The 26714-nt window shown below is 40.0% G+C and overlaps 1 protein-coding gene across 1 annotated transcript; it reads left to right on the forward strand.

Moving 5' to 3' along the window:
• The first annotated feature begins 21237 nt into the window (after positions 1-21237).
• LOC143547561 (U-box domain-containing protein 14-like) lies at positions 21238-23880 on the forward strand. The gene is made up of 3 exons (XM_077038957.1): positions 21238-22155; positions 22335-22703; positions 23410-23880. The coding sequence occupies exons 1-3, from the start codon at positions 21304-21306 to the stop codon at positions 23461-23463; spliced, it is 1275 nt and encodes a 424-aa protein (XP_076895072.1). The 5' UTR covers positions 21238-21303; the 3' UTR covers positions 23464-23880.
• The last annotated feature ends 2834 nt before the right edge of the window (positions 23881-26714 follow it).

The following is a 26714-nucleotide window of genomic DNA, read 5'->3' on the forward strand; positions in this document are numbered from 1 at the left end:
CATTGGACGGTGACGGTGAAGGTGTACGGAATCGATGGAGCAGTGGATCAGAGTTGATGGGAGCAGTGGATCAGAGCAGTGGACGGTCGCGTATTTTTTGAAATCGATAGTGTAAAAACTCGCGTACCTATTGTATGATAAGATATTATTGTATTGAATCTTTTATCTATATAAAGATATATAGAATTCTTGAAAATTTTTGGTCATTCATAATAACAGGCTTTAAGAAGCGTTTGAGGCCCGTCTTGCTTCAGCCAATCCTGTTAAATTGTATTAGCATGTAAATACATGCGTCTTCACCGACGTATTTGTTGTTTTAGTTGTGAAAATCTCACGTCGTAAAAGAAGATTAATCAAGCATATCCGAATATGATTAAGTGGTTCTTATTTTTCAAAATGGTTGTCAAGTCGTAGTGGCTTTCTTTGTTAGCCCGTCCATGTGTGTGTCTCATGATAAAGAGACTTTTTATAAGAAAGTAGCAACTGAATCATGGGCACTAATGTGGTCTCTTTTTGTTTTTCAAAATGATCCTCTTTTTTAACCCGCCAATATGTGTGTGAGGTGGTTAGTGTAAAAAGAGATATTTTTTAAGAAAATGTACAAAGAAATATATTTATGTCCGTACTAGGTTAGCATTCCGTATGATACACGGTTTGGATATATAATATTTTGATTTAATAAATGAATATAAAGATTTATAAAAGGGACTCCATTTATAAAATTGAATAAATTACAAATTACAGAAGAAAAAAAGAATCATAATTAAGTTATCGTAAATCTAAAAAAAACTGTTTGTATATGATTGTGCATGCCTAGATGGTAACACCTGAATTATATAAGAAAAGAATTTTATTAATCAAATATTTTGATCTAAAAATAGCATAAAAAACAAATGTATTACCATGTTTTTCATATAAAGTCTTTCGGGATACATTACAGCCCAAAAGAAACTTGGTCTTATTGAAAAAGTTTGTAAATGTGTAACATTAACTTGTATATGTTTGATTTACATACAAAATATGAGAAACTACCAAAAAGATGATCATATAGTTATGATAAATGGACAAACCAATATAATCTTAACAAAACCATCACTCATGCTACACTAAGAAATGCATATGATTATCCATAAATGAATACATCTATTTATATTCTCTTTACAACAAATAATGTACGTTAACTTTGTAGATAAGTTAGTTACACAAATAAGAATAATATATAGATTCGTAGCACCATTTTGTTTATGATAAATTATTACACAATTCATCAGTTATATCAACAAAGTAGACGTATTATACAAATGCATCATTATCAGTTTTCAAAGTTAGTCATATGCATAACATTTAAATTAAATTTATTAAGTTTGTAAAGTCTAATCAACTTTTTCCCCAATTTGAAAATTATATGGGAACAAAGATCCATTGATATGAGCACATGCAATCATCAATAAAAACACATCTGTAGTGATAAAAATTAGAAACTATTATTTAGCAAATTCAATAGTATTGTAAAAAAATTTAGCCGTTAACCTAGATTATCATAAATTCAACCAAAATCAAGCATGTACACAAATCGTAAACCTTAGAGGTTTATTATCGAGTTTTGGAGAAATCATGAAGTATTTATAGATAAGTGACATAGTTGAGATTTGATAGATGGAATAGCTTAAGATTATATAATTGATTTATGATTCTCTATATTAGATTTCAAACTGTAATTTTCTGTGTCTGATATCATATAGTGAGAAAGTCAATTGCGTCATATATGAATTAGGGAGGCACGAAGAGTCAGCATGTGTGTTATAAATTATATGAAAATTAATATAATTTTTTATATAACAAAGGGTTGGTTATGGGATACACATTTACCAATTTTGATTATTTTTTTTAAAGTAAAAGAGTTTTAATGATTGAAAATAAACACTTGCAAGATGACAAAAATATAGACATATTTCACTACATGTGATTATATTGTTAATGCATGGCGTATAAGTGTTTATGTGATTCTTACAATTTTCTACTTCAAATTAGTTTTGAACTGTACACTTGTATATATAATATGATTAATTATAAAGATTACAGTAATATTGAAATGATAAACACCGGGCACTGATTTTTTAAGCTTGGTCCTTTAATTTTGTTTTATAAAAAAAATGATGATGATGATTCATGAAAGAATAATATGCACTAATGTGAGTCATGTCCACCGGAGATATTTTCATTCTTGGGGTCTCAAAAATTACAATAATATTACCTTACAATGCTATACCCTTATTATTAGTTATTATTATTAATTACTAAATAATTAATTCATAATAAGAGGGTCATATTTTAAAAATGGTCGATTACGAAATCATTTACCAATTTTGATTTTCCTTTTATTTAAATAAAGAGAAGAAATGTTTTAATGAATGGCAAAAACTAGCCAAGTGGCACAAATATAGTGCAATTAGGTGCCTAGTAGATGTGTATATGTTGATTTCACCAATAAACTATGAGGACTAATTTGGTGTGTATGTTTTTTCCTTTATTTTAACCATGTTTGAGATTACTCTCAATATCTGATTGAGCCTTACTGAAATGGGATGCCAACTGTCCATACTGATTTTGACGCTACAGATCTAAGTAATTCAAGAACACCATCAAGAAAAAATTCACCACTGTCGGGGAAAAACAATCCCCCCCCCCCCCCCCCCCGAGTCATTTTAAACATGAAACCATAAAATTTCAAACATTAACAATCAACCTCATACAATTGGACCCAAATGCCAATTGTAGTGTTAAGTAGTTAGTTGAAGTAGACACGCGCATGATGACGGAGACTGATATGACAAGAAATTTGTAACGTGTGGTTTAGAGTAAAACTTAGGTAAAAAAGTGTAGAAAAAGAATTTCAGAATTTTATAAAATGAGAAGGTTAAACAATGCTACTCCATATAAAAGAAAGAAACTTGTTAATAGCTATGATGAATGTATTTATGTATTTCGATAAAAATTAAGTTGAAACATGTGCACATGTTGAAACGATATATGTACATAAAAAGAAACCATTTTTAAAAGTAAAATAAATAAATAAAAAAATAACTTTAAACTAGCTTTGATAGCTCGTACATTTGTACTTCGTTGAATTGTACACCGTTACATTGAATTGTACACCGTTACATAACGTTTTTGAATAAAATTTACATTGAAAGGTCGATGAAGTTAACATGCCACCACGGCATATTCGATTCCTCTTAAACTTGATATTTTGAAATTATAAAATGAAAATAGAAACATGATTGAATCAATATTTCAGAGGATAATGCAATTGGCCAAGTATTTAAAAAAATTTTTTTAACAAAAATGGATATTTTTTCATCATGCAATGTTTAATCATGTTTTGATATTTTTTAGATATTTTTTTTATTATAAATGAAAATTTTTATCTATTTATACTCTTAATTTCTTTTAGATAACGAAATATCTTTAAAGTTAGGAAAATTGAATTTTAATAATCCCAACTTAATGCAGTTGGCTGATAATAATCCCAACTTTGAAAGTAGCAGTCACTGGTCCCAACTTTTACACTATTTGTTTTCATTGGACCTCTGTTAAAAAAATTTTAACGACGTTAAGTTTTTTTCAAATTTCAAATTGATGTTTAGAGGATTTTGATCAGAATGATTATACGAATCGATTGATGTAAAACTTAACTCGAAACGACGCTTCAAACAACTGGATTTTTGTTAATTAAAAGTTTAAACACTGAAATTGAAGCATCCTTTAGTCGTTTGGACCACCGTTTGTAAGTAAGTTTTACATCAATCGACTCTTATTCTCATTTCGATCAAAAGCCCTAAAATATCAGTTTGAACTTTGGAAAAAAAAACATAACGTCGTTAAGTTTTTTTTAACGGAGGTCCAATGAAAATAAATAGTGTGAAAGTTGGGACTAGTGACAGCTACTTTCAAAGTTGGGATTATTATCAGCCAACTACATTAAGTTGGGATTATTAAAATCTAATTTTCCTTAAAGTTATTAAATATTTTTCTGTATTATAAAGATAAGGGAAAAAGTGACTGATGAATTGTGAGTATATCATAGATTGAAGGATTAAGTTAATGAAAGAGTATGTTGGTGATATGATGTTGTAATAACAACGAACGATCAAAGATGAATGATTGAACATCGATACTTATGTCTAGACTTCTGCACATGGTTTACTAGTAGTAGTGTTATCATGTATCACGATAAAACTAGCTAGTGAACCTAATACGTGAAAAACATTTTTACCAAACTTTATTATGAAGGAAACATATCCCATGACCTTGATATATGAAAAACATATTACCAAACTTTGTTATGAAGGGAAAGTATCTCACATGGATCCATCAACAGTATTATTGTTACGAAAATGGACACGTTCCAAACAAGCCATTGAAGGTAGTTTATGAGGATCATGATGAAGATTAAAGACATTTAAATTTTCATATTTGAAGCTTTGATATAACTTGCAGATCCTATATTAAAAGCACTGTTATGGGCAGTGATCACCACAAAAGTGTTGAAAACATTCTACACTTCTTGCAAATCCATGATCTGATTTCTTTTTGGATGGGAGGTGTCGTTGGAGCTAAGTATGACTAAAAATACGGTTTTGTATAAGAAAAGGAGTTACACGTAGGGTGAATGCTTGATTAAATAGTGTAAAAAGAAAACTCTTAAAATGCCCTTAAAGCTGTGAGAATCGATGCTAATTACATGTTCATGAACCTACCACAAACACCTAAGAGAACACTTGTCTTTCTTGTTTTCTTGCAGGTGTCCTAAGGTGTTGGCAGAGTTTGTTGCGTCTGCCCCACTTACATCGTTGCTTAAACCGGACAATGGGATTAGACCTATTGCCGTTGGGGCCATTTGGAGGCGGTTGGTCTCTAAGGTGGCTATGAGGGGTGTCGGGAAGGAGATGGCTAAATACCTCGGTGACTTTCAATTTGGGGTGGGAGTCCCCAGTGGGGCTGAGGCCGTGCTCCATAGCGCGAACAAGTTTCTGAATCAGTTTTATTCGGATGGGTCATTGGCTATGCTTACTGTTGATTTCTCCAATGCCTTCAACCTAGTAGATAGGACAACCCTTCTACACGAGGTACGGAGTCGATGTCCTTCCATTTCTCTTTAGGTGGATATTTTATATGGGCAGTCGGCTAGGTTATATGTGGGTGATACTTACATTAAATCCGCCACTGGGGTTCAACAGGGGGACCCTCTTGGGCCTCTCCTTTTTGCCTTAGTTTTGCACCCATTTGTTCACCAAATCAGAGATCGGTGCAAGCTTATCTTTTATGCATGGTACTTGGATGATGGCACGATTATCGGGGATACTAGAGAGGTGGCGAAAGCATTAGATATTATCAGGTCTGAGGGGTGAAGGTTAAGAAACGTTAAGAAAACAGAGTTATTTTGGCCAACATGCAATGGGGTGAAGGTTCAGGAGGGGTTGTTCCCTTGCGGGATTGAAAGGCCGGTGATTGGGGTGAAACTCCTTGGTGGTGCTGTAAGCCGGGATGCGGGGTTTATCAGCAGTTTGGCTATGAAAAGGGCATCTAGCGCTGTGGAACTGATAAGCTGTCTCCCAAGACTTCGGGATCCTCAATGCGAGCTTCTTTTGCTTCGCTCATGTATGGGAGTCGCCAAGCTTTTGTTCGGTTTGAGAACGTGCCAACCTATGTATGTGGGGGAAGCTATTTCTATATTTGACAATGTCTTCGAAAGGCGATTGAGGACATCGTGATTTGTGGAGGTCCGTTCTTTGGGGATCTCCAATGGAGGTTGGCATCACTTCCGACCCGTTATGGGGGTTTGGGTCTCTGTTCGGCCGAGGATGTATCTACATATGCTTTTGTGGCTTCGAGAGCACAGTCGTGGTGTTTGCAAGACCATATTCTTTGGGGTTGTGATATTTATGGGTTGGACTCTGATTATGGGTGTGCGATGGATCGTTTACGTACTTCACTTCCAGATTTTGATCTTAGCGGGTTCTCTAATAAGGACACCGCCCCCCTAAAGCCCAACATGTTGTGGCGAGTGCCTTATTTAGTGGAATCGTCAAGAGTTTAGAAGTGAAGTTTGATCTATCCCCTCGCCAAAAGGCGGTGTTTGAATGCCTTCGAGCTCCTCGGCCTTAGGATTTTCTAACGGCCATCCCCATTGAAGGATTAGGCCAACGTATGTCGGGTTTGGAGTATCGGGCTATCCTTAAGTACCGGTTAATGATCCCTATGTTATTGACTGATGAACCTTGCCCAATTTGTCGCAAGGTCTGTTTGGATTCTTTTGGTGACCATGCGGTGCATTGCAAAGAATTGTCTGGCTTTAAGTACAGACATGATATGGTTAGGGATGTTCTGTGTGATGTTCTTAAACGGGCAGGGATTTCTGCTAAAAAGGAGGCCCCTGTTAACTTTCTCACGGATCCTCTTGAAGGGAGGTCCACTTTACGACCAGCTGATATTCTTGTGTTCGGGTGGACAGGGGGGAAACACGCCTGTGTGGATCTTACAGGAGTGTCTCCTCTTGTTGGGCTCAGGGACCGTGAGTTTGTTGTGGGTCAGGCTGCGTTGAAGGCTAAATCGGGCAAAGTTGTTAAACACGAGAAAACTTGTTTAGATAATCAACATGTCTTTCTAACATTTGCCTTTGATACATTTGGTTTCCTGGCCCCAGAGGCTGTGAAATTTTTTAGTAGGAGTCAGAGCGTCTTACACGGAACCTCTTCAGCTTCTAGGTCCCAAAACTTCGTTTTTAGCAGGATTGGCTTTGCTATTCAAAAGGGGGTTGCGGCGCAGCTTGTTGCCCGTTTGCTTGCCACTCTATTGTAATCGTTTTATAGTAAATTATAATGAAATGGAAAATTTCTGGTAAAAAAAAAATATCTTCAAACATTTTAGATTTAGTTATAAAAAGAAAACTAGTCTCACGTACTTAGTTATAAAGTTTTGAAGTGTGCTATTGCGCTTTCAAGTCTTAAAAACATGTCATAAGAGATTTTCTTTTCCTTTAATAGAAAACTCTCTTTTAACCATTTTTGTTATGATACTCCTATTTTATGAACATTTTTATAACCTTAACAACTTTATAAATACTCTCATCACAAAAGTTCTACTTTATAATTAAAATGTAACCAACTTACTATAAAAATTCAGGAAGAGTATTGAAAGGCAAGGGATCCTCCAACACCACCCTGGATCTTCATACACCATTTTTTGTCCTATATGACTCGTATAGGGCTATACAGTCGTATAGGACCTGAATCAAGCCAGTTTGTGTCGGCCATTGTTTATAGTGCCCCGTATAGGCCTATACGGGTAGGAAGAGTATTGAAAGGCAAGGGATCCTCCCACACCACCCTGGATCTTCATACACCATTTTTTGTCCTATATGACTCGTATAGGGCTATACAGTCGTATAGGACCTGAATCAAGCCAGTTTGTGTCGGCCATTGTTTATAGTGCCTCGTATAGGTCTATACGGGTCGTATAGGCCTATACGGCCGTATAGACACATTTTTTTAAACAAATGATGACCATATATACAATATATGTGATTTATACGGGTCGAATTTGGTTCGTTTATCTTAACGGGCTTAAATGTTAAGCTCAAGCTTAGCTCGTCAAAAGCTCAAGACTGTTTGGGGCTGGTTGACCCAACTTGTTTATTATTAAATTTTCTATAAAAATTTTTTAAGGTTTTTTTAATATTCTAGGCATACTTGTTGCTTACATATAATAAAAATTTGAGGTTTTTTTAACATCTAGTCCACATACATTAAAATAAAAGTGCACCCTAAGATACATAATGTTCCAAATTACTTTCAGCCTAATCTTATCAACCATCATAAAAATCTTTCATGTTTTAAGCTTAAAAAACTGAAAATCTGTCTATACGGGTCGTATAACACTATACGGCTCGTATAGGCCCGTATAGTCGTTTTCCGGCAGCGATTAAGGCAGTTTGAATGTTTCTGCAAATGTTTTCTATTGCTTTTATGGTTTTGTCAGAAGGCAATACGAGGTATTTAATGCCTATACGGCTCGTATAGGCCGTATTGGCTGCAAAAAAGCTGTTTTTTTCCCCTTGTCAGGCATGCGTACCCTATATGGCCGTATAGGCCTATACGAGCCGTATAGACATGTGTGGGGTGGTGTATGAGGATCACATCCCTATTGAAATACAAAATCTAGGATCCCAATGGAGGAAGATGGAGAAGTTTGAGCATCATAGGCTCACAAACATCTACGGTTATATTTATGACACACCCAGAATATTATGTGTTAATAAGCAGGACGGGAGACGGTATGACGTGAGTCTGTCACAAATAAAATAAGCACAAGTGCTTTCTTAACACTTGAAACTTACACAACGACATAGTTATCCTTAAGCCCAAATCATACAAAATATTCTTTTATCGTTAAAAAGACCAGTCAAGTATTCAACTACTATATCTCCATGAAATAACACAATGTTGAGCATCAGATTGTTGTTGTTGTTGTTGTTGTTGTTGTTATTATTATTATTATTAATTTAATGAAGTATTATTTTGTTTACAAGTTTTTTAGTTTACAAATTAACATTTTATTTCGGCTTTGGTTCATGTGGTTTTAAAAATTTTTAATTTTGGTTAATGAAGAGGTAGGTCCCAGCAGAGCCCAGTTGGACACGCAAGACTCACCTTGAAGAGGGACGTCTGCGTAAAGACCAACTGGATCCGCAGGACCCACCATGCTCAGAGAGATGAAGACCTTACGCGCAGTACGCCAGCTGTTCCCGCAGGAAAAGCCTCCCAATGGTAAAGTACCCCGCCTGTTCCCGCAGCTGCGGATACAAGCCATCAGGGAAGGCTACCCGCACTAATAGTAAGGCTACACGCACAAGGCACTAACTCTCAATAATTCAGTAATGTCACCTGAAGAAGGAATGAGCAAGGCGGGAATACTCCCGCCCAAATGAGCTAGTCCGTACGCTTCTGAAGATCTTTTGTACTATACCTGCCAAGGTATGGACAAAATAGACAAGATCTGACCAAAGCAACCCATGAAACAATCACAGGGTGACAGCTCACCGACAACAGTACGAGGAGGAACACGCTCTAGTACACAATGTCACTATCAGCCGCTGCCTACCCACCAACCCTCATCGTGGCACGTACATAGCCTGTAGTTGGTGGAAAGGGAATAGTACACAGCCGGCCATGTCACTATCAGCCGCTGCCTACCCACCAACCACCAGCATGGCACGTACGTAGCCCACAGTTGGTGGAAAAGGAATATTATACAGCTGGCTGTACCTGCTTAGAAACCTACCTTCGGCTAGAGGTGCACAAATCGGTTTTTTTAAAAAAACCGGTTCGGTTATTAACCGGACCGGTTTTTTTTGGCCCGGAATAAAACCGGTTCGGTTAATAACCGGACCGGTTAATAACCGGTTTTTGTGTGTCAAAACCCTAACCGGTCTAACCGGTTAGGACCGGTTTATAAACCGGTTTTTTTATTAACCGGTTTTTTGGTTAACCGGTTTTTTTTTATTTTTTTTTATTTTTTTTAAATAACCATTATTTTTTCACAGTATAAACAAACCGGTAACAAAAGGCAAACCGGTAACTACAAGGCAAAACGGACTGACCGAAGCCATTCTTTGCTTTCGTTGTTAGGGTTCTTTGCTTGGAAGATTAAAAACACATAACTTTCATTTATAGTTTTTACATTAAAAATACAAACATTAAATCGTTATCGCATATTCGTAACTCAAAAATACAAACATTAAAGAATGCTTAGACACGATTACATGAACAACTTGCTGTTTCTTACTCATTATTTGCTTCCATGTTTGCTGTTTCTTTAACTAATTTTCTTCGCTACCCGATCCAGAGCTATTCCTTAGGTAATCGTCGTACGCGGCTTCTTCATCGGTCATTGGTTGAGTGTGTCCTTGATTGACCTCGTCTTCATACAAGCCCGCCTCATACTCCATTTCCCTCTCGAGTGAGCGTTGATGTTGTGCCCTATCTAAAGAGTCCAAGTAATCCTTGTAGCAAATCGACATCTCTATAGCTGGTGGAGTGAGTCGAGTCCTCCTAATCTATATAACCCTGCCAAAAACAGAAAAAGCAGACTCCGAAGCTACCGTGGAAGCTTGGACCGTTAGTAAATCTTTGGCCATGGCGGCGAGGATCGGAAACTCATCCTCCTTACCTCTCCACCAAGCCAGCAAATCAAGACTTCTAAATTCATCCGGAGTCATGTGTTTCACAAAGTTGGTACCACCATACCTTCCAAGTTCACTGCTTGGGGTGTTTACCTTTTGACGTTTACCGGCGTCTTCCCAAATCATGTAGTACATCCCCATTTCAAGGTCGGTTTGGGATTGGGATTGGGCAACAGCTCTTAACAAGTCATGAATTTGGGAAGACGACCCGTATTTTGTAAGGTAAACATCATACATGTTTGACAAGGTGGTGTTGAAAGTATTCTTTAAAGTTTGGCTATAATAGGGGTTTTGATCGTCGTTTAACTCTAGCTCATCACAAATTTTTTCTATTAAAGCTTCAACACCACCAACATTGATTCAAGGGTTTAACGCAGCAGCACATGTCAAAACAGCGGGTAGTTCTTGAAAATATTTTCTAAATTTTTCTTTCATTTTTACACCCATATCAAAATAAGGTGCACCCCTACAATGAAGTTCACTCAACTTTGTGCACATGACAGCAATTTTTGGTAAAGCAATGGGGCTAGTTGGATAGTAAACCCCGGATAAACTAGTTGTGCAAGATTTAAAAATTTGAAGGACCTCCGTAACGATCTCAATCAATAACCAGTTTCTAGGATCGTACGGTGCACATTTACCCCTACTTGACAAAATTTGATGAAACGCAATTAATGATTCTTTTTGTTGGATGGCTTTCTCAAACATATCACAAGTCGAGTTCCATCTTTTTGGACAATCCCAATTTGGCCCCAACCATTGACAATTAGCTTCTACACAAAATTTTTTGTATCTTGAAAATGTTTTATTGTTGCTAAAAACATCTCGTAACATTCTTTTAAAATTGTTTCTTTGCGTTTCGATCACGTTTAACCCATCTTGCACGGCCAAGTTGATAATATGTGCAATGCATCGACTATGAAAAAACGCTCCATCACAAATAGGTTTATACTTTAATTTTAAATGGCCAACCGCGGCCGTATTGTTGGACGCGTTATCAAACGAAATTGAAAAGATTTTATGTTCAATCTTGTATTGTCGAATGACTTTATCCAAGAGTTTAAAAATATTTCTACCCGTGTGCGGGTAATCAAACAATTGAAACGCAACGGTTCATTTCATCATTTGCCACGACTCGGGGTCAACCCAATGAGCCGTCACACAAATGTATGAGTCGGGCGAACCATGAGGTACCGACCACACATCCGTTGTTAAGTTTACACCAGTTTGTAAGTTTGAAAAGTATGAAATTAGTTCGGATTTAGCGTTTTTCCATGCTTTAAGACAATCTCTTCTAAGGGTCGAACGACTTACGTGTTGGTAGCGTGGTTGAACATACTTTTGCATCATCTCCGTGAATTGAGGGTTGTCGAAGTGGTTGAAAGGAAGTGTTTGTTGAATCACAAAGTTTGAAAACTTTTGACGTACCGCTTCAAGGTCGTACGTAAACACCGCTCATTGATTCGTCATCTCCGGCTGCGAACTACTTCCCGATTCGTCCTTCAATGCCTTGCAAAAGGGCCTTTGTACATGCGCTTTTAAAGTGGAGTTTGCATCTTTGCCATAAAACTTCAAACAATGTTTGCATCGAGCTTTTTGGCTACCGTTAGACATTTCGCATAGGTCGAAATGTTGCCAAACATCTTGGTTTCGTTTCGTGGGGATGACCCGAACGACCGTTTCTCCCGTGTTCGAGGCACCCATGTTGACGGATGAAGCAGCACTTTGGGAGGCCATGATAATCGACTACGAAATAAGAGCGTATGGAGTGGTAATGTGGTATAATTGAGCGTGAGATAACAAAATAATCGCGTATGAAATAAACGTTTAGAGCGTATGGAGTTGTATAATCGAGTGTGATCTAACCAATACCCAACCTAAACTATATATAGATGTTTGTGGGGGTAAAATGGTAAAAAAAAAAACGGTCAAAAAAAAAACGGCCATATAGCCGTTATTCAACGGTCAAAAAAAAAAAACCGGTTTTTAACCGGTTATGGAGAAACCGGTTAACCGGTTTTTCCTCAACGGTAAAAAACCGGTTTTTTTTTTAAACCGGTTAACCGGTTTTTCCATAACCGGTTATTAAAAAAAACCGGTTTTTTCTTTAACCGGTTTGTTAACCGGTTTTGGATCTAAAACTCGTAACCGAAATACGAACCGACGGTTTGTAAACCGGTCAAACCGGTTTTTAAAAAACCGGTTTTCTTAAAAACCGGTTTCCGGTTTAAACCGGCAAACCGGTTCCCTAACCGGTTTTTTTGACCATCTCTACCTTCGGCTATAAATACTCCAACACCTTGGAACGGTATCATTATCTTATCTTCTCTAGCTATTTCTCTTAATATACACTTATATTCAGAGCAATCTAGTCTGATTCTCACGCCGGAGGGTGGTCACAAGGAGGTACCCCCCCCCTTCTCAGTGACGAGCTCACGGTGTCTGTTTTGCAGGTCATCAGAAGAATAACTATCTTTGCCGGACCTAACCCTCGTGGGAAACATCTACTTAGCCCTAAGATTATCCGTAATCTGCCGGGGTCACTTAGTGTTTCTTCATTGGCACCATCCGTGCATAAAAGCTAGAACTAATTTTCTCAGTTTTTTCAAAACCTCTGGAAAGATGGTTAAGGTTACTCCGGTGCCAAGGCCAGCGAGTGACCAAGAAACCCCGGTAACCACAACCTCAGCTACTGGGGGGAACACCGGCGAGTACACAATTTTTACGAACACTACCCCGGTTACCCAAGCCGGGGCAAGTGCAGTAAACAATCCTCCCCTGGGATTCATTGATACCGAGTTGGAGAAACAACAAACGAGGCTCCCCCGCCAAACACTTGATCAAGTTAAAGCTTGGGCAGAAGCACGTCAGAAAGAATTCCAAGCTGAGTTGGATGAACGTTTACGTTCACTCCAACAGGCTAATGACGAGTTCGGAAACACTCGACAACAGCTAATATGAGTAATGAGTGCGAGTATGATGAAGATTGGGAAGAATTTGACAGTGACGCAAACCCGCGCCATAGGGCGAAAGGGAAGCGTAAACAAGCAGATTTCCACAGAAATTTTGAAGAAACCTTTAAACCAAAAAACGCGGGTAGAAACCCACGTGACTTCTCTAAAACCTTCAGACCAACTGTTGCAAATGCGGGAACGTCCAAATTTGTAAGGGACAACGCGGAAGCAATTGCCCCGAAAAGTGTCAAACAAATGTCCAACATAGGCACATATGATGGTATATCTGACCCAGATGATCATTTGAACAGATTCATAGCAGGGGCAACCGTCAGCAATTGGACGGAACCCACGTGGTGTTACATGTTCCAAATGACGCTTGTTGGGGCAGCCAGAGCGTGGTTCGACCGTCTACCGGTCCACCACATCTACGATTGGGCAGACTTCCAGCAAAAGTTCAGCCAACACTTCAGTCAACAAAGAAAGTATACTGAAGAGCAATGGACGATCCTCAACTGCATCCGAGAGGAAGATGAGTCTTTACTAAACTTCATCACGCGCTTCAATTCAAAGAAGCTAAGTCTGGGCACTATTAGCGAAGATCTTGTTCGCGCTGCTTTCATCCAGGGCGCGGAAGACCCAGAGCTCATCCGCACCTTAACGGGTAAAGATGGCATGCCATCCACGTGGGATGCCATCATGACAGCAGCTAAACGCTTCGCGGAAACGGAAAAGCAACTGGGTAGAGATCTTCCCCAGAGCACAAACCTCTACACTCAAAAAACAAGAGAAAACAACGTCCTTACCGCCCGACAAAACAAAAAGAGGAAGCTTGGTATTTGGCAGTCAAGGGTAAACTTTGACACCTCATCCGGCTCGCACCCTCGGTTAGGCGGAAGGGATAACATGCAGTCGTCGAACCAGAACTCCAGATGGACGCCACTCACCAAAAGCGTCACCGAAATATTTGCCACCGAGAGACTCCCATGGCCAAAAGCTCCAATAATCCGACAGCATCACAACGCTGATCAGAGCAAATCCTGTGACTTCCATAGGACAAAAGGCCACACCACGGAGGAATGCGTATCCTTGAAGGACGTCGTCGAAGCATTCGTCAGAAATGGGAACTCACTCACCTCGTGGCGTAATAGACGCTAAGCAGGCTAATGCGTGTAGAACCCCAGTTGGGGAAAACACGGATGAAATTGCAGCTTCAATGTTGGTGATTACATACTGCGTAAACAACGAGATTCCGAACCAGGTGCATATCGGCTCGAAAGGCTCGATGACACCCCCATCCCAAGAACATGGAAGGGAGCTCAATTACACAGGCTGCATGTAGATCAATTCCAAACTTGTAAAGAAAAGGCCTAGAGCCACTTCTAATGGAAATGATTCTCCTTATCACATTGACGCTGATGGTCTTACATTTATACTTATGATCTGACCACACTGATATGCCGGTATTCACCGCATAAATAAGTGGGGAAGTAAGTCGTTGCATGTGGAAGGCGGCAAAACCCGCATAAACACAAAAAACGGCAAAAAATTCTAAGGAAAAGATGAGGAAAACCTTCACGCAGGTCAGTTATAGGTGAAGTTTGGTCATCCCACTAAATGAAAGTGACGGTCCTACCCGCACAATCATGATAGAGGAAACTGAACATTAACCTATGGACAACCGCGCGCCGAAAGGTTAACTTATTCAAAACACTTAGAAAATTTCTAAAAAGATGAGGAAAACCTTCACGCAGGTCAGTTATAGGTGAAGTTTGGTCATCCCACTAAATGAAAGTAACGGTCCTACCCGCACAATCATGATAGAGGAAACTGAACAATAACCTATTAACAACCACGCGTCGAAAGGTTAACTTATTCAAAACACTTGGAAAATTGCTAAGTTAAACTAAAGTATGCATGAGCGAATCATATATTGTTTATGAGGCAAAACAAGTGCCAAATTAAACTATAATATGCATGAGCAAGTCATATAACGTTTATAAAGCAAGTCATTAAGTGAAAGTGACAGACCTACCCGCACAAACATTTATATTTCATAAAAAATTCAAACATTACAAGAATGGCCAGGTATCTACTCGCCTACAGTAATGTAAATCTATCCTAACGGTGGGAAGGGATCTCAAGGTTCAAACTTCAGGACCACTCCCCCCAAACCCACTTGAACCCGCACCATCAGTTGGCTGTGGCGGTTCAAGGAAAGCCTTGAGAATAGTTAGCCCATCATCAGCAGCAGCAATTTCGTTCACCTTCTCCACCACCGGATGCGGGAAGGCAGCATACTGGTTCACTGCTTGGTCGTAAGCAGCTTCAGTGTCCACATCATAAAGAGGGAAGTTGGAAGGCGGGATGCCCTTCTCAATAAACCCCAGACCAAGCAGGAAACCAACCTTTTCCCCATCCTCATGGGAAGCGTTGAGGGTTGCGCTCATGGCATCGTCATAAGATGTGTTCGTGAAGATCCGATGCACAACCTACAAAAAAAAATATGTATCAAAAACTTTTCTAAGTATAAAGAAAAGCGTAAAGATATTAGGAAGCTACGTATACCTGCGACAACGCTTCTCGTAGAAGCCATTCCTTGGTGATCAGAGCTTCCTGGAGGGCAGCTTGAGCTTGGTCACGGGCGCTTTCGGCTTCATTTTTGTTAAGGTTGGCAAGCAACACTTCCTTAGCAGCAGCCTCTTCAACGCCCTTCAGCTTACGCTCAGTGCGGTCAAGCATACCCTTCTGGTCCAGGAGCTTTTGGAGTTTTTTGGCATCTTTTAAAGCCAAAGCATCATGAGCCTGCTGAAGCCTCTCTAGTTTAGCTTTAAGCTCCTCATTCTCAGCACGCAGAGGCTCAGCAATGGCTTCAGCTTTGGTGGCCCTCTTGGTCGCGTTCCGCGCAGTTTCCTTAGCTAACCTAAGCTGTTCGTTAACAGCTTGGGTAGCCTTGGAACGGGCCTCGAGCCGAGCCTGAACTTCAACCTCGAGGGCCTTGAAGGCATTTTCCTTCTCCGCAGCAATGGCGGCAAGTCTCCTGTTCTCCTCCCGGATAGCCCGCGCCTGAGCCACTTCCTGGCTACGCGCCGCCTTTAACTTGTCGTTTTCACGACAAAGCAACACGACGCGCGGCTGCATCCGGGCAAGGAGAATCCGAAGCTCATTCGTCAGCCTACCCTCCTGGTAGCTAGACATGGCTTCCCCAAACGCACCACTTGGGGCTGCGTGACGCGCCCACTCGACGCAGTCCACAGCCGTTCGAAGGGTTGTTCCCCGGCGGATGTTCCACCTTGGAACATACACCTCATTGAAATCCGAAACTGCAAAAACAAAAAACGGTTAGGAAAAGATGATATATATAAAAAAAAGATAATAGGCCGAAATAACCCTACGCACCTGTAGGGTCGACAACAGGCCGGTAGCCGCCAAACCCATCACCCGAACCTAAGGGATATCCATCCAAGAGGTCAGGCAGATGGGAAGGAGGCAGAGATTGGCTAGAAGCCCCAACCCTGAACATACCTGATAAACCGGCCGAGGACGAGGTAGTAGCCGGTGCTGGAGGCACGGTTGAAGCCGCCGCGGTAAAGACCATCGGAGGTGAACTCACTAGAGGTGAACTCACAACCGTGGCCGCCGCTGCGGAGGAGCCCGCAGAAAAAATCACCGCCGGCTCAGTGAAGGATGCAGTGAATATGGCACTGACAGCCGGCGGAGATGACGTCACAATTAGAACAGTTGCCTCAACGGGATGAGCAACTGAACTAACACTGCAAACAGGCGCAGCTGCCTGGGTCATCGCCTCGGGTAGGTTGACCAAACCTACCGTCGTGGGTCCAGAACTGCTCCTTCCCGCACCACTTTGGAATGCGGTCGCATCCACGCCTGCTTGAAGATAACAATATTAAAAACAATGGCGGAAAGAATTGCGGGTAAGATAAAAAGTATACTTACGGGTTTTCTTAATCTTGAAGGTTCTGACGGGCGGGGACGAACCCGATGGAACTGGCCTCCTCATGCCAGTCACCGTCGTAACGCTTGGCTGCTCGGAGGTCACAGCTGTCCCAACCCCCGTGACAATGGTCTCACCAGGGTTCCCCGCCGCCTCCTCACTTTTGGTCTCCGAGTCGGACCGATTTCCCTGATCGGCGGTAGAGGCGACCTTCGCCTTGCCCTTCACGCCGGCAGCTTTCTTCTTCCTCACGAAGAAAGACCCATCTGAGGATCCCTCATCAGAAGATAATAAAATTAGGGAAACTCCAGCAGAGGTTTGAGCATGAAGAGGGCGAGGGTTAAAGAATCCCTTACCTGGCCGCGTGGCGCTCAAAATCTCGTGGCCCGGCGGGTAGACCTCCACGAACCTATCCGCCGTTTGCTCCAAAATGGGCAACTCGTTCTCATCAAGAGCACGAGTACCCAGCCGAGCGGGACCACCGCTCACGCGGTTGCAGAAGCGACTGCAAGTTGTTCCCCTTTGAAAATAAACAGAAAAACAGTTAGAAGAAAAACCCTAAATCAGCAAAAAGAGATGGAGCATACCATAGGGAATAGAATTCGAACCGTATTCAAGGATGATAGGTACTTGCGGCGTCCCAGAACCGGCATCCTTCCATACCTGGCTCATTCCGAGCATCACCATCCCAGACTCCGCAAAGCGGTAAACCGGAGTCTGGATCCGGGAGACCTTGGTAAACCATTCAGTCTCCTGGTAGTTGGAGGCGTGAAGGTTGGGGAGTGCTCTCCCGTTCTTGAACGTCATCGCTATGGGGACGACGCGAGCGGAGATATAGAAAAACTCCCGCTTCCAAGACCGAAGACTGCGCTCGGTAGCACAGATCTTCAAACCCTTGATCCGAGTGACCAAGGTATACCAGCCCTGGATGCACCTCCAGGAGTAGAAGGTCATCAGGCGGTCGACGCGGGGCTCAACGCCCAGAATGTGGCACACCCATTCAAAGTGGCGAACCTTAGCGATCGCCATTGGGTGTACCTCCGTCAAATGTACACCGTGTTTCTCCAGAACACGGTATACGAACTTCGTTAATGGGAATATGAGATTCCCATATATGAAAGATGAGGTATAAACCCCTATCTTACCCTTGGGGGCATCATACACCGTCTGGTGAGGCTCCGGAAACTCAGGCTCGTAAGGATCGAGCATGAACTTCTTGACGATATAGTTGTATAGATCGACAGAGAGAGCACACTGGCACTCACCAGCAGTACTCTTGTCGTCCTTGTCAGACGCGGACATCGAGTTCTCAGGGTATACGTCGGACTCTTCGGCAGTTACCTCAGGATCATGAGTAGAAAACCGTTTGGAGGTATGAAAGAGAACGATTTCAGGAGAATGCTCGACGGAAAAGTTTGAGTATTCGCCGGAAATCGCTTAGAAGAAGAAGGAGGTGAAGGTGTAAGTTGAGATGCATCCTCTTCCCCCTTTATATACCCATTGCAATGAATGCGATGAATTTAATGCGGGGGAGAGGGAAAAGCGCAGGCGCAATGAGACAACGACACGTGGAAAGCAAGCTGGCAACAGCTGTCGACAGGACGCGTGCCGTAAAATTCGCGCCCACGCGCCCGAAAACTCATGCCCACGCGCCTGAAAAAGCATCTGGAATGACCATATACTGTCACGTCGCCATAACTTCCTACACGTCCTGAAACTGTCAGAATAAACAGTCGGACGACGCTAACGTCCCTTCAACAGTTTGGACTATTCTTATCATTTCACCAACTCTTCGAATTTCAAAAAGATTCAAAAAGATTCAAAAATAAGAGGGACTATACCCCCTTACCTTGGTAACCAAGAAACCGTAAGACAAGTGCGGGTACAGTGTCAAGGCGAAACCCTTCACATACTTAGCACTTGCAGGGAATTGAAGCCAAGAATACCTTGGAAACCAAGAAACCGTAAGAGAAGTGCGGGTACAGTGTCAAGGCGAAACCCTTCACATACTTAGCACCTGCAGGGAATTGAAGCCAAGAATACCTTGGAAATCAAGAAACTATAAGACGAGTGCTGGTACAGTGTCAAGGCGAAACCCTTCACATACTTAGCACTTGCAGGGAATTGAAACCAAGAAGGATCTTCTGGGCCATGCTTGTGGAACGGGAAATAACATCCCCGCATAGCAGGAACGTTGAGAACTAGATTGTTTGAAGCTCCAAGATGGAATTGGTTGTTTAACATAATTGATCACTATGTCTAAAACTACCAAAACCTCGTGGAGAATCTACAAGTGAAACTCAACGCTCCTGACTTGCGAGGAGGTTACACACCTACCCGCATCATACCCAAAGATCAAGCAGAAAAGTCGGGAATTTCTGCACGTGACATTAGGAAAACCGCGGGAAGAATCCCCACGGAAAACCTTAAAACTAAAAACCCTTTTCAAAACCCCTTGCTTAAGTCCAAAAGTTCACCTCATTAACAATTCATGAGAAGAACAATGGACTGGGGGGACTTGAAGAGGTAGGTCCCAGCAGAGCCCAGTTGGACCCGCAAGACTCACCTTGAAGAGGGACGTCTGCGCAAAGACCAACTGGATCCACAGGACCCACCATGCTCAGAGAGATGAAGACCTTACGCGCAGTACGCCAGCTGTTCCCGCAGGAAAAGCCTCCCAATGGTAAAGTACCCCGCCTGTTCCCGCAGCTGCGGATACAAGCCATCAGGGAAGGCTACCCGCACTAATAGTAAGGCTACACGCACAAGGCACTAACTCTCAATAATTCAGTAATGTCACCTGAAGAAAGAATGAGCAAGGCGGGAATACTCCCGCCCAAATGAGCCAGTCCGTACGCTTCTGGAAGATCTTTTGTACTATACCTGCCAAGGTATGGACAAAATAGACAAGATCTGACCAAAGCAGCCCATGAACCAATCACAGGGTGACAGCTCACCGACAACAGTACTAGGAGGAACACGCTCTAGTACAAAATGTCTCTATCAGCCGCTGCCTACCCACCAACCCTCATCGTGGCACGTACATAGCCTGTAGTTGGTGGAAAATGAATAGTACACAGCCGGCCATGTCACTATCAGCCGCTGCCTACCCACCAACCACCAGCATGGCACGTACGTAGCCCACAGTTGGTGGAAAAGGAATATTATACAGCTGGCTGTACCTGCTTGGAAACCTACCTTCGGCTATAAATACTCCAACACCTTGGAACGGTATCATTATCTTATCTTCTCTAGCTATTTATCTTAATATACACTTATATTCAGAGCAATCTAGTCTGATTCTCACGCCGGATGGTTGTCACAAGGAGGTACCCCCCCTCTTCTCAGTGACGAGCTCACGGTGTCTGTTTTGCAGGTCATCAGAAGAATAACCATCTTTGCCGGACCTAACCCTCGTGGGAAACATCTACTTAGCCCTAAGATTATCCGTAATCTGCCGGGGTCACTTAGTGTTTCTTCAGTTAAATAGTTTATTTGGTAAAATACTATTATCTCATTACTAATTTTAGTTCAACTCATTAACGCCATCTACTAACCATTAGTTAACACAATTTTGAAGGGTATAACGCATTAACACGAGGTCTTTAGGAATACCGCCCCATGTGCCTTGGTAACACTTTAAACTTACCCAGCAGCGTGGCTGTCCTAAAGCCCAAACCGCATAAAATAGTTTCCATCGTTAAAAAAGTCGTTTAACTGCTATATCCTTTTTAAATTTAAAAATAGTTTTTTTAACTAAAAAAAGTCATTATCTATATAAAGCGTGAAATAACACGATGTTAAGCATGATATTGCAATGCCGTTAAAAGAAGGCATGATATTGCAATCTTATTTTATGATTTGTTCTTATTTACCCAAACGTTAACCTAGCTGTCAAACACTCCACTGTCTGTCACGCCCACAACACGAACCACCTTCCCAAAACCCCATAAAGCAAATTGTACCATATAATAATAATAATAATAATAATAATAATAATAATAACCACCACCTCCTTCACTCTCTCATCATCCATCACCCTCCTAATGGTTTCAGTTCAAGAATCTCACACTTCCAATCCTTATTACACCCCACCTCCATCATCAGCTGCCTCCTCTCCGTCCAGGTTCCAGAAGCACCTCGCCCGTTCAATGCGAACCGTCCGATCAAGTCTTTATCAATCTGAATACTCCACCACCAGCACTTGCTCCAATAACGATGATAATAATAATCATAATCTAACCGATGACGTCATCGATGTTCATTTGCAGCAGCTTGCTACTGCGAATAATAATAAGTCAACAAAATCTTCAGCCTCTACTGCTTCAACAGAAGAGTATCTTGGAATATCACAGATTTTTAGTGATTTTTCAGCTTGTAGCAGTGATATCTCTGGTGAGTTGCAGCGTTTGGCTTGCTTGCCGGAGGAACCGAACCACAACGAAGCACCCAACGTTTCCAACGACAAATCAGAACCTGAAAACTTATCTTTCTGTACGGAGATTGTTGAGAGTATATCCCCAGAGGATTTACAACCAACTGTCAAGATCTGCATCGATAGTCTGAGTTCGAACTCTGTAGCTGTAAAACGATCAGCCGCAGCGAAGCTCAGGTTACTCGCGAAGAACCGATCTGAGAACCGAGCGTTAATAGGCGAGTCCGGTGCTGTTCCAGCCTTACTTCCGCTTCTCCGGTGCGCGGATCCGTGGACTCAAGAGAACGCGGTCACGGCGTTGCTGAACTTGTCTCTTTTAGACGAGAACAAGGCGCTAATTGCTGGTGCTGGAGCTGTGAAATCATTGATTTATGTTTTGAAAACTGGTACGGAGGTGTCGAAACAGAACGCCGCGTGTGCGTTGCTTAATCTGGCTATGGTTGATGAGAATAAGGTCTCGATTGGAGCTTGTGGAGCGATTCCGCCCTTGGTTTCGCTGTTGATTAATGGTTCGAATCGTGGAAAGAAGGACGCGTTAACCACTTTGTATAAATTGTGCTCGATGAAGGTTAGTTACATGTTAAGTTTGTGTTAACAAAGATTACGGTATATAGCATAGAGATTAAAATTGTTTTAGCTGATGCCTCTATCATTTGTCTAATAAAAGATTCCGGTTTATAGCATAGATATTAAAAAATGTTACTATTTACATAATACTGTCAGTCTGATTAGAAAGTATGTAATTAGGCAAATAAGAAAAGAGCAGTGACGGCGGACGTTGTAAAGCCGTTGGTGGAGCTGGTGGTGGCGGCGGGAGAGGCGTCGGAAGAGCAAGGAGCTGCGGGGATGGCGGAGAAGGCACTGGTGGTGTTGAGCAGTATGGCGGGAGTGGAGGAAGGTAAGACGGCGATTGTGGAAGAAGGTGGGATACCCGCGCTGGTGGAGGTTATTGAAGACGGTGCGACGGTTAAAGGGAAGGAGTTCTCGGTGGTGACGTTGTTACAGCTTTGTGAAGGGGTTAACGGCGTTAGAAACAGAGGGTTGTTGGTCGGAGAAGGTGTGATTCCGCCGTTAGTTGCTCTTTCGCAGACCGGAACTGCTAGAGCCAAACATAAGGTAAAATCTGTTCATAAATTTTTTTAATTATTATTTCATTCCGTGAATTAGATTTTACATCTTTTTGCTTGTGAATCTTGGAATTCTTTAGAAAGTGACACTCATTTCATGCTTTACTTTTGGTTTTGGGGTGCATTTAATGTTAGATGTACAATTATTAATATCATAACTGTATTATGCTAGGAGATTGGGTCTACAAATATTAAGGGTGTAAACGGGCCGAGCTGTTCATTGCTAGTCGAGATCGGCTCATTAAAAACTCGAATCAAGCTGGGCTTAAATGACCTTGAGCCGAGCTTTACATATCGAGTTCGAGCCGGCTAGCAAGAGCTTAGACGAGTTATTATTTGTATAATTTTTATTTAATATACTTATATAATGTAATAACAATTAATATATATGAAGATGTGATAAAATATCTAATAAATACATGTTATATCATCATATATAAAAATATATAAAAGAAATAATTCAATAATGAATATATAATTATTGAGCCGAGCTTGAGCTTTACAACAAATTTAAACGAATCGAGTTCCAGCCCTCTTAAACCGAAACGGGCCGAGCTCGAGCCTAAAATAGCTTTAGCTTGGGCTTGGCTTGGCTAGTCATACACACACCATTATTATCTTTCATAGATGTGAGAATAAAGATCTTTGCTTGAATAATTATCAGAATAAACAGAAAAAGTTTAATATTTTTGCAGGCTGAAAGACTACTTGGGTATCTGAGGGAACCAAGGCAAGAAGGATGCAGTTGAAGACCAAAGTAGGTTAAGGTATTGGTTTTGAATGATATAATATAGTATGTGGGTTTCTAGAATATGTTGACTGTGAATAGGGAGTTTTATTTTTGGCAGTTTTGTACAGAGTGGTTGTCTTTAAAAAAAAAAGAAAAAAAAAAAGAGGAGGTTGACTAGTTGTATATTTAAGATTAGTGAGCTGACCTTAGGTTTGACCTTGAAATTAATGAGCTTTTGTAGCTTGTTTGCCTATTATCTTGTGGACTTGAGTTATCTGTCATGTAATCTGGTTTTTGGTTTGACTCAATTAGTGCAAGTATGGTTTAGGAGATGTTTGTAACTCATATTGTATTGTTAAGGCCTAAGGTTGTATGCAATTAAAGAACCATAAATATATGATGTGGTAATATGATGATGAGGTAATTTGGTTGAGAATTGCGTACGAGTTTATTTGGGTCAACTAAAACTACATAAGAGGTCTATTTCGGTACCCTCGAAGCCTCAAACTACACAACAGGTTACTCTTATTAATTTGCTTGCAAAGCCTCAAATTATAGAACAGGTCACTTTTGTTAACTAGTACTTTTCCCATCCGGTGGACGGGAACATCAACACAGGAATGTAACGACTACATTAATTGTAATAAAATTGTCAATTTATAAAAGTTTAAAATCAAGAATTCAAGATACGAGAACCATTTATGTAACTATTTATCTTAATCTATACACACTATTAAACTAATAGGCTTTAACTCAACTTCCCCTATTCCTATTGGTTGTTGCTTAAACTTTACATGTATATTTATCACTTGTCTAATTTTCATGTTAATAAAATAAATTAAATTACTAGACAATCAATGATTATTAATAATTCATGTGAATAAAAAAATGTTAAAATAACTTAAAATACTAAACAATCAATTATTATTAATAATTATTAAATATTTCTAAAATCTGGTCAAACATCATAATTAACTTATTAATGTAATTATTTTTAAAATTTGGTCAAAAATCATAATTAATCTATTAATGATATTAATTATTCAAATTATTATAAGAATTCAAAAACTTACCAAATCATTTCATTTACATTATATAAATCTCAAGATTGAAAACTCTAACCATTTTAATATATCTCTCTCTCTCTCTCTCTCTCTCTCTTTGTTTCGTCTCTCTTTCGGCTTATTCCTCCACCATCTCTTATACTCCGGTGTGACATTCGTCAATTTCGGGTCACTTTTGTTATGTAAACCCGACCCGTTTGTAACCCGAACATTTCAAATATATAAAATATTGGATCTTGTCATTTAAAATATATAAAATATATAAAATATTGGTTTTTTTTTATATTATGCATTGTTTGACCATTTAAACATACCCATTTTTATGCAAACCATAAAAGAATCTTTATACCCAACACTTCACACCTTCCCTATATATACACACACCCATCTTCTTTATTTTACTCTTGCTACATCTCCAAAAACTCTCTCAAAACTCCATAGATTCAAGGTTGTTATTTCTTATGTATTCTTGAAGTTTTGACTTCTCAAGTCAAACTAACTATAGTCTTTCATTCTAACTTGTTCATCTAACATTACTAACTCTTGAATATGGTGGTACAACATATATATAATACACACCCCTTGTTTCCTTTATTTGTTACTTCACCGACTCTGGTTGGTTAAGTTTCGAATGTCATAAGACAAGGCTTCATGGAGGACTTCGTGTTCTTGATATATTTACACACACATAACTTATTATACATATCACTTATGACTAACTTCTAACCCTTTAGTTTGTTCATTTTATTTACAAGTTCCATGGTGTGGGTTTGTATAAGACTAACCTCGGTTTAACCGAAACTAGTCCAAACCGGAAACCGAACTTTTGTTTACTAGTTTTGTTAAAATAGTTGTTTAAACATGTTTATTGCTAGATTTGAGTTTTAAAAATCATTTTTACAAGTTCTTTGATATTAAGCATATGGAATCCATCTATGAACTCGTTGGGAGATGAAAACCGAACTAAACCGAAACTTTTGCTTAAAAGACTTGTAGTTAACTTTTTTTGTTGTAAAATTTAAGTTTTCTTCATTTATAAACCAATATACAAGTTCTATGATATTTGGGCATGTAGAAACCATCTATGAACTATTTGTGAGATGGAGACCGAACCAAACCGAACTATACCGACTTTTACTCGCTTAAGACACACAAGTGTGTTTTTAGCTATCAAGACTTGTATATTTCTTTAAAAAAAATAGTTTACAAACTGATTTTAATTATTTTCTTAAGTACTTGGAATAGTTGGATCCAACTTGATCTCATAACATAGTTTGGACCGACAAAACCGAACACTCGCTTAACGTGCGTTGTTAGTTCTAAACAATAGATCTACATACTTGGTTAAGTGTTAGTATGTTTTAATGAGTTATCTCATAACAATTAATATTTTAGAAAGTTGACTTTGGGTTTGACCATTTGTCAAGACCCGAACCGACAACCCGAACACTCGTCAAAAACCCGTTTTAGTATCTTTAGCCTAATGGAACTTGCATTTTAGCATTTTCCCCACCTTATTACTTAACATTGGTTAAGTAAATATTAAGTTTAGATACTTTAACCCGGTTTTGAGCAAACTTACATTTTTTAAAAGGGTTATTGTTATAAATTCTTAAATAGTTACATTTTAAACCTTGAACTTTAATTGACTAGTTTTTGCAACAATTATTTTATTTAAAGATTTTCAAGACAACCTTTCTAAATCCAAGACTTTCTTTTATTTAGGCTTCATACGTTAAACTCGTCGTTCCGGCAAATCTCCAAATAATCAATCTTTCAAGTTTATTACTTGAACGTGAGTAACTTCATACCCCGTTTTCTATCTTTTATTTTGTGGGTGACATTTCAACTTATCTAAACTAAATGTTTTATACTTGGGTCTTAAACCACAAACGTTGTTGTATACCTTACTTGAATAATTGCTCGATTTGGTGTTCTATGCTTATTTGACTATGTGTTTATCGCTTTTGGATGGTGGAACTATAAATCCTAGACCATTTGGCAACCCCTCATGGCAAGGTGTCGTTAACGTAATTCAATTAACGATAACTATAAAATCCTAAACTATTTGGCAACCCCTTATAGTTGGGTGTCGCTAACTTGTTAGCGATAACTATTTATCCAAGTTTATAGCTATTATTTATGGTTTTGTATACTAGTTTTGTGGCTTTTCATACTATAAATCTATTGTTCAAACTTATGAATT

This window comes from Bidens hawaiensis, unplaced genomic scaffold (genome assembly GCF_021521415.1).
Source record: "Bidens hawaiensis isolate Kalapana, Puna unplaced genomic scaffold, B.hawaiensis_p1.1 tig00014730_1, whole genome shotgun sequence".
NCBI classification, from domain to species: domain Eukaryota; kingdom Viridiplantae; phylum Streptophyta; class Magnoliopsida; order Asterales; family Asteraceae; genus Bidens; species Bidens hawaiensis.

Coding starts and splice junctions, on each gene's coding strand:
- LOC143547561 (XM_077038957.1), top strand. CDS start 21,304: ATGCGAACCGTCCGATCAAGTCTTTATCAATCTGAATACTCCACCACC. Junction 22,156..22,334: donor ATAAATTGTGCTCGATGAAG/GTTAGTTACATG, acceptor GTATGTAATTAG/GCAAATAAGAAAAGAGCAGT. Junction 22,704..23,409: donor CTGCTAGAGCCAAACATAAG/GTAAAATCTGTT, acceptor ATATTTTTGCAG/GCTGAAAGACTACTTGGGTA.